At 50.1% G+C, this 8,666-nt stretch overlaps 1 protein-coding gene across 1 annotated transcript; it reads right to left on the bottom strand.

The window, feature by feature from the left end:
* Window positions 1-5,814: 5,814 nt before the first annotated feature.
* LOC109739550 (E3 ubiquitin-protein ligase BOI-like) lies at window positions 5,815-7,241 on the bottom strand. Its single transcript, XM_020298634.4, has 2 exons — window positions 6,732-7,241; window positions 5,815-6,643 (listed from the first exon to the last, which is right to left on the bottom strand). The coding sequence occupies exons 1-2, from the start codon at window positions 7,071-7,073 to the stop codon at window positions 6,113-6,115; spliced, it is 873 nt and encodes a 290-aa protein (XP_020154223.1). The 5' UTR covers window positions 7,074-7,241; the 3' UTR covers window positions 5,815-6,112.
* Between the last annotated feature and the right edge of the window lie 1,425 nt (window positions 7,242-8,666).

Raw genomic sequence — 8,666 nt, 5'->3', positions numbered from 1 at the left:
CTCCGAGATTGGATCTCCCTCTCTGTTCTCTTCTGTTTCGTGTTCCTCAGATCTGGCTGAAAACTGTTTCTTATATTCCCGGAGATCCGTAACTCCAATTGCGCTAGATTTGAACACGATTTTTTTCCGGATAGAAGCTTCCTTGCGCCCGATAGAGCCCCAACTGACGTACGACGTGGGCACAACCCACCACGGCACGCCTGGCTCCTCTGGCGCGCCTTGGTGGGTTGTGCCCACCACGGGCCGCCGTTTGCGGTGATTCCAACTACCAAAAATCACATATATTTGAAAATAATTCTCCGTGAAATTTTATTACATTTGGACTTTGGTTGATATGGATACTCTGCGATACAAAAAACATGCAGAAAACAGGAAGTGACCCTTGGCACTGGATCAATAGGTTAGTCCAATAAATCATATAAAACCTGCCAAAAGTATGTGAAAGTGGTATAATATTGGCATGAAACAATCAAAAATTATAGATACGATGGAGACGTATCAGATCACGCAAGATCTATCTAGGAGAAGCATAGCAACGAGTGGGGAGAGTGTGTCCATGTACCCTAGTAGACCGAAAGCGTAAGCGCTTAGTAACACAGTTGATGTAGTCGAACGTCTTCGCGATCCAACCGATCAAGTACCGAACGCACGGCACCTCCGCGATCTGCACAGGTTTAGCTCGGTGACGTCCCTCGAACTCTAGATCTAGCTGAGGCCAAGTGAGAGTTTCGTCAGCACGATGGCGTGGTGACGGAGATGATGAAGTTACCGATGCAGGGCTTCGCCTAAGCACTACGACAATATGACCGAGGTGGAAAACTGTGGAGGGGGGCACCGCACACGGCTAAAGATCAACTTGTGTGTCTATGGGGTGCCCCCTCCCCCGTATATAAAGGAGGGGAGGACGAGGAGGGTCGGCCACAAGAGGCGCACCCAAGGGGGGATTCCTACTCCTAGTAGGAGTAGGTTTCTCCCTTTCCTAGTCCAAGAAGGAGAAGAAGGGAAAGAGGAGAGAAGAGAAGGAAGGAGGGGGGCGCCCCCATTCCCCTTGTCCAATTCAGACTAGGCAAGGGGGGAGGGGCGCCACCTCTGGCCGGCCCTCTCTCTTCAACACTAAGGCCCAATCTGGCCCACTAATCCCCCGGGGGGTTCCGGTAACCTCCCGGTAGTCCGAAAAATACCCGATACACTTCGGAACCACTCCGGTGTCTGAATATACCCTTCCAATATGTCAATCTTTATGTCTCGACCACTTCGAGACTCCTCGTCATGTCCGTGATCTCATCCGGGACTCCGAACAACCTTCGGTTCATCAAAACACATAAACTCATAATACGAATCGTCATCGAACGTTAAGCGTGCGGACCCTACGGGTTCGAGAACTATGTAGACATGACCGAGACACATCTCCGGTCAATAACCAATAGCGGAACCTGGATGCTTATATTGGCTCCTACATATTCTACGAAGATGTTTTATCGGTCAAACCGCATAACAACATACGTTGTTCCCTTTGTCATCGGTATGTTACTTGCCCGAGATTCGATCGTCGGTATCACCATACCTAGTTCAATCTCGTTACTGGCAAGTCTCTTTACTCGTTCTGTAATGCATCATCCCGCAACTAACTCATTAGTTACATTGCTTGCAAGGATTATAGTGATGTGCATTACCGAGAGGGCCCAGAGATACCTCTCCGACAATCAGAGTGACAAATCCTAATCTCGATCTATGCCAACTCAACAAACACCATCGGAGACACCTGTAGAGCATCTTTATAATCACCCAGTTACGTTGTGACGTTTGGTAGCACACTAACTGTTCCTCCGGTATTTGGGAGTTGCATAATCTCATAGTCATAGGAACATGTATAAGTCATGAAGAAAGCAATAGCAACAAACTAAACGATCATAGTGCTAAGCTAACGGATGGGTCTTGTCCATCACATCATTCTCTAATGATGTGATCCCGTTCATCAAATGATAACACATGTCTATGGCTAGGAAACTTAACCATCTTTGATTAACGAGCTAGTCAAGTAGAGGCATACTAGGGACACTCTGTTTGTCTATGTATTCACACATGTACTAAGTTTCCGGCTAATACAATTCTAGCACGAATAATAAACATTTATCATGATGTAAGGAAATATAAATAACAACTTTATTATTGCCTCTAGGGCATATTTCCTTCACTTTTCCCCTCGGTGTTCGAGGGGACCTCGTTCGGCCGATTTTTCTCCATTACGTGCGAGGGGGCCTCGTTCCCTGGTTTACTCTAGTGGGAGGGGAGCATTTGGTGGGAGGAGAGACAAAAAACCCAGACAAAGGTGGGAGGAGAAACGAATAAAAATCAAACGAAGATGAGAGGAGAGACGAAAAAAACCATGGAACGAAGACTACCAAGTCCCCCTTTAGGAGTACAGATATATGCCAGTAGGAATCTTTCCTACTGTCTTGAATGCTAAGAAAACCAAGAACACTATGAAGATGGCGGTAACAATCAAACTCGCCGACGAGCAGAGTAGCGAAAGCAGTGACGAGTCGCGCAGCGCGACGATTGCCACCGATTCTCGTAGCTAGGTTTTACCTCCTAGCCGCAAGATTGTTCTCCAAGACAAGAGTCGAAATAGACGACCCCTCTAAGGTATCCACGCGTTTCGAAGTAGTAGTCCAACAAAATTTCGACGTCTAGGAAGAATTACTCTGAGCAAACTAGACATAGAAAGCCTAGCCACACTTCTCATCTAATTAAGAGTCTAATTCTATTAGACCAATTAGACCGAGATTAGAGCACATCTAATTAGAAGCCTAAACACCTAGGCCAATCAATCTGAGAGAGCGTGGAGCTATGCGGGAGAGATCCCCTTTGAATTGATGTGTTGCAATAGGGAGCCCTCCACACATATATAAATGTGGAGAGGGAAGGGGGCCCAACAGGAGGAGTCCTTCTCATTTTTCACTTCGTGAAAGCAGGGAAGGACTCCCTCCCTAATGGGATTTGGCCTAGGCCTTCCTTAGGGAGTTGGCACCCCATGTGGGCCCCACTGAGCCAACTACGGGTGGTCATCTCATGACGGTTCTTCACAACTTTCTTACACAAATAAAATATCAGATTTTTCGGATGTCTTCGGAACCCATTTTGAGACCCCACCCCCAACTTTTCATATACAAATCTGGACTTTCCAAAATCATGTTAAACTTTTTGACAGTTGAGCAAATTTTGTATAAATTCAAATCAATCTTTAGACTGTTGGTTCTGAATTGGGTTCCTATCTTCATCCCGCTTCCCTTGTTAGATATCTAAACCCTAACACTAACCATCCGCACATTTCTCAAATGCGTTGCCAGGTGTAGCCATCCACCTATTTCTCAAACGCACAGCCAAGCGGTGCTAGCCCTCTATCCTTATTGCCCACATTTCTCGACCCTCCACCATAGTCGTAGATGTCATTTCCTTGTCTCCATGCGTCTAATTATGCTATCTCCACCATCTCCCACCGCTCACCTAAGTCGCCGCAAACCCCTTGGACACAACCCATATATGCTATTCAAATTCTAATATATGCAGTTAATTTCAAATTACTGGCGATAGCCTATAGCTTCAGCCTGAATTCGGTTCTTATCTCCGTTTTACTAGACCTATAGACCTTAAACCTAGCCAGTCTATTGCCAGATGTGTCGCTAGGAAATGGTCACCTTCTTCACCCCCTCATGAATGCAATTAAATGCCTTCCATAGTCTTGTGTGTGAATTTAGGTAACCAACTTTTTCCAGCCAAGTAATTTTCTATAAATTCAAATATTTGGATCTAAATCATGTTCCTATCTTCACCATGCTTCCCTTTTTAGATCTCTAAACCCTAAACTAGCCATCTACCTATTTCTCAAACGCGTCGCTAAGTGGCACTCGCCATCTATTCTTCTTGCCCTAATTTTTTGCCCCACCACCATAGTTGTAGATGTCATTTCCTTGTCTCTCATGCCTCCAAGCATCTGATTAAGGTTCTCCACCATATCCCACCGCTCGGCTAAGTCACCGCAAACCCCCTTGGACGCAGCACATATATGTTATTCAGATTCTAATCTATGTAGTTAAATTCAATTTACTAGAGACAACTTGGCTTAAACCTGAATCTGGTTCATATCTCCCTTTTGCTAGACCTCTAAACCTTAAACCTAGCCAGCCTATCGCCACACGCGCCGCTAGGAAACAAACACCTTCTTTCTCCCCTCATGAATGCAATTCAATGGCCTTTCGTATAGTCGCTTGTGTGAATTTAGGCAACAAACCTTTTGCCAGCCGAGCAAATTTTCTATAAATTCAAATCAACCTTTGGACCATTCGATCTGAATGGGGCTCTATCTTCCCCCGGCTTCCCAGTTGTCTAGATCTCTAAACCCTAACACTAGCCAATCCGCCCATTTCTCAGACGCTCAGTCGGGCGTAGCCATCCACCCATTTCTCAAACGCGCCGCCAAGCGGCGCTCGCCCTCTTTACTTTTTGCCCTTGTTTCTCGTCCCTCCACTATAGTCTTAGTCTCGTAGATGTCATCTTCTTGTCTCTAATATCTCCGCGCGTCCAATTACACCATCTTCGCCATCTCCCACCGCTCACCTAAGTCGCCGCAACCCCCCTTTCTCGCAGCCCATATATCTTGTTCAAATTCTAATCTATGTATTTAATTTCAAGCATTGATGTGCAATACCACGGATTGTTTCTTCTTCTTGTTGAACAACTGATCCAACAGTTTTTGAGCAAAAAGCTAAACTGAACAAAAGAAGGGGAGCAAAAGAAAAAAAGATGAAGAAAATAAAGCTAGGAAAAGCCAACTCTACTCTAAAACTAAGAGTATCTCCAACAGCCGCGCTAAACAAGCGTCGTGCCGCAAATTTTGCCATTTTAGCGTGCGCGCAACCTGTAGACAAGCTCCAGCGGGCGCGCAATAACCGCACGCGCGGCATATATAGTTGGGCGCGCGGTCCGAAACGCCAACTCGCGCTGTGTATTTGGGGCGCCGGCTTCCGCGCGCGGCACACACGAGCGCTCGCGCCGCACTCTCTCTTCCCCGCCACCATCGCCCCCGCGCGCGCTGGCGCCGGCGAACTTGACCCGATGGACGCACACGCCGGCACCCCACTCACCCCATCCTACAGCCGCGACCCCTCCCCCGCAGCCACCGACGGAAACCCTAGCGCGGGGAGCGTTAGCCTTGCCACCGCCGGAGCTCCTCCGAGCATCGGCCTCCCGCGCGGCCTCTTCATGCCGCCGCGGATGACCACGGCGGCGGGTGGCGTCGCGCCGGCGCCGTCCCGTGAAGAAGTCTTGATCCAAAAAAGAGCCATGATTCGTGCAATGGGTGGCGGTGGCCTTGGCGCCATGGGAGGCATGGGTGGCTTCGGAGGTACCGTGGGCGGTTTAGGTGTCATGGGTGGCTTTGGAGCTACCACGGAGACCATGGGAGGCATGGGTGGCTTTGGAGCACCCCCCGACGCTATGGCCGCCATGGGAGGCATGAGTTTTGGTTCTCTCATGGGAGGCATGGGTGCACCTCCGGCCGCGATGGGCGGAATGTCTTCCGGTGTGCCTCCTCACACACATTCTCATGAAGATGCCGTTGAAGATCTTGCCAACACCGTCGGAGCTTCACGTGATGCGGTGCGCGATGAGGAGGAGGAGGAAGAATCATCTTCGGAGGAGGAAGAATCGTCTTCCGAAGATGAGGACGAAGACGAGGACGAGGCTTGATGTGTCTTTCGTTTGTGTCATGAACTTGGTTTGCATTTTGAACTTGGTTGGATGAACTTGTGGGCATGATTTTGAACTTGTGGGCATGAACTTTTATTCATCAACTTGTTTGTGTGAAATTTATATGGCATGTTCATTGCATTTTGAAGGTTTCAAATCCATTTTGTGTCCAAAATGCAACATATGCAATGCCCCGGCGAATCGCGCGCGCTGCATTTTTTGCGCGCTGCTACGCGCGCTGCATTTTAGCGCGGATGTTAGAGCCAGTGCTGCCGGCCGCGCAAAACCAGGATAAGGGCGCGCGGCAAAGTATTTTTTGCGTGGCGCGTAGCGCGGCTATTGGAGATGCTCTAATCCTCCTGCATCACGAAAAGTTGACGCAGACGCTGCCGTTCTTGGCGCATCCGCACGACGGGCACGCCTGCGCTGCGGCCGCGCACGGCGCGCACACGCAGAGGTGCCGGCACGGCAGCAGCAGCACCACGGCCGCGCCGTCGCCGCACCCCTTGCACCTTCCGACTCCTGTCGGGGCCGGCGTGCCCACCTCCTCCGCGCAGAGGGGCACCTGGTTCTCCCCCCAGCAGCACGACTCGGCGTCGTCCTGACCATCGCCGCCGCCGCCGCCACGGACCGCCTGCGCGTCGAGCACCCGCTGCAGGTCGGCGCGGAGCACGTTGGCCGCGGCCTCGTGGGACTGCGCGACGTCGCGCCACATCTGAGCCTCCATGTAGAGGTTCCTGAGGCGCTCCTCCAGCGCCCAGTTCATGCCCCTGACCCGCTCGATCTCGTCGTCCTTGGCCTTGAGCCGCTTCGCCGCCCTGGCCTCCACGGTGGACACGATGAGCCTCAGGTGGCTCCGCCTCTGCTCCGCCAGAGCAGCCCACATCTTTCTCGCCTGCGCCATCGACCACCGTTAATAACAAACAAAAGCTATAGAAAAAGAAAGCCGGAAACGAGGCGATTAATTTAATCACGGGACTCACATGTCTGTGCAGGATGTGGTCGACGGCGACAGTCTGCTGTTGCGCGTGGGCCGCAAGAACGTCGCCGAGCACGGACGACCGCTCGTCGACGCGCCTCCGCTTGTTGCCGGCGGTCATTTCCTGAGCGCCGTCGCCCTTCCTGGCCGGATCAACCGCGGCCAGAGCCAACCGCTCCGAGTAGTGATCCGCGGCCGACGTCGGCGTGAAGAGGGCCGCGGCGCCGTAGCCAGGCTCGCTCGCAGGCATGGCGGCGGCCGAGGCGCCTGGCCGATTGGCGAGCTGGTGGTGGCCGCCGCCGGTGGTGAGTAACATGTGGCGCAGGCGTTGCAGATCCACGGCCATGGCGGTCGGCGGGGCGCGCGCGCGGTCTGCTCCTGGCACTGGCAGGCCGCCTATATATACACACAGGCAGAGGCAGCCAAGGCGATGGCGATGAGTAGTTAGTCAGATGCGGGAGGAGCAGTGGGAGGTGAGGTCATGGATGGACGCGGCCGGGGTGGCGAAGAAAGAAACAAGGAGGTCCGTCCTTGGATGACGGTAGGCAGCCGAGTATTTATGGTGGGTTTTGGTTGGCGTCCACGTTTGATGGCCTCGCCTCAAGTAAGATGCATGACAGCATGAGAGGAGAAAGCAACTGACGATGACATTGACCCTCCGATTATCCTTCTCGTTTTCAGGAGCGATTTCCTTTTATTTATGCCTTCCGTTTCAATCCAAATCTCCCTTTAATAATTTGATTTAATTTGGAGTAGAAACCAAGAATATATTTGGCCGCGTATACACAAGGGTCTGCAACCGACGGATGCATATATGGGGTCGAGTTCATCGCTTGATTTGCAAAAAAGAAGGCCAAATCATTCAAGTTAGTAGGTTGTGGCGCCAAATCAGCAGGCATCGTTGAGGCTGCTTTGATCTGCTACTGCACGAATCTTGGGGTGCAAGGAAACCCAGATCGAAGTCGAACGGAACAAAACAAATTACTCTGGTCTCCCTCTGGACTTGGTAAAGCGCCGTAGTTTGTGGAGGGCAATTCGGAGAAGGAGGAAACTGCATGCATGCATGCGTTTGGCGCGCTACGTAAGTTCATGCACTGCATCTCAGCATGCACTAGGCTCAGAATTAACCCACGTACTTTAATGTGCTGATCGAGATATACTCCTACTAATACTATAGGCGTGTTTTTGGCTGGTTATAGGTGTAGACGGTTGAGGGGGAAAAAAGCACATTATAAGTAAATAATAAGGGAGTAAGTTAAAGCGTATTGGTAGAGACGAGGGCTCAAAATTAGCAAGGACATAAATGAGTTCTTGCCTATACTGTGCTCTGGTCCAAATCCGGCCGATTGATCTGTACGTTTAATTTCGACGAAAACTACGTACGACAGCTTTTGGTTTAATTTGATTTCCAAAAAGGATTTCTAATGCCAAAATTTCAGGGTAGGTATTATCGCGTCTGTTGATCGTCTTCTATTACGGGATATACACATACATGATACTCACGTAACCTCGGCGCCAAAATAGAACTAACCACGCGGTACGTACGTCACCAGCCGTACGTTCAAAACATGACTTGTACAGCTGTACAAACACGATGCAGATCCGCATGCCAACTCATCACACATACACTTGTACAAATAATACACAAGAGTATATTTGGCATACTGTATCTATCTTTGGAGAACAATAACGAACGGCCAAACAATAAACGAAACTGTATCTTTCTTTGGAGAAGAATAACGAACGGCCAAACAATCAGCGAACCGAACCGCTATACATATCCTGAGAGCACTATTCTTGACATAGACCTTTCTTAAGAGATATCTCCAACGGACCTTTGTGCGCAAGGAAACAAAGAGCGCATTCAAGTGGGAGTACGCGGATAATTTCACGGAGACGTTTTGGCTGCCTCTTCTAGAAAAGAAGAACAAGACAGCTG

This window comes from Aegilops tauschii, chromosome 3 (genome assembly GCF_002575655.3).
Source record: "Aegilops tauschii subsp. strangulata cultivar AL8/78 chromosome 3, Aet v6.0, whole genome shotgun sequence".
NCBI classification, from domain to species: Eukaryota; Viridiplantae; Streptophyta; class Magnoliopsida; order Poales; family Poaceae; genus Aegilops; species Aegilops tauschii.
The sequence above is the reverse complement of the archived record's forward strand: the minus strand, read 5'-3'. Positions and strand labels throughout refer to the sequence as shown.

Bases quoted from the DNA above. Each gene is read 5' to 3' on its own strand.
- LOC109739550 (XM_020298634.4), bottom strand. From the start codon at position 7,073: ATGGCCGTGGATCTGCAACGCCTGCGCCACATGTTACTCACCACCGGC. The intron at 6,644-6,731 runs GTGAGTCCCGTG...TCGATGGCGCAG, and splicing joins ACCACATCCTGCACAGACAT to GCGAGAAAGATGTGGGCTGC.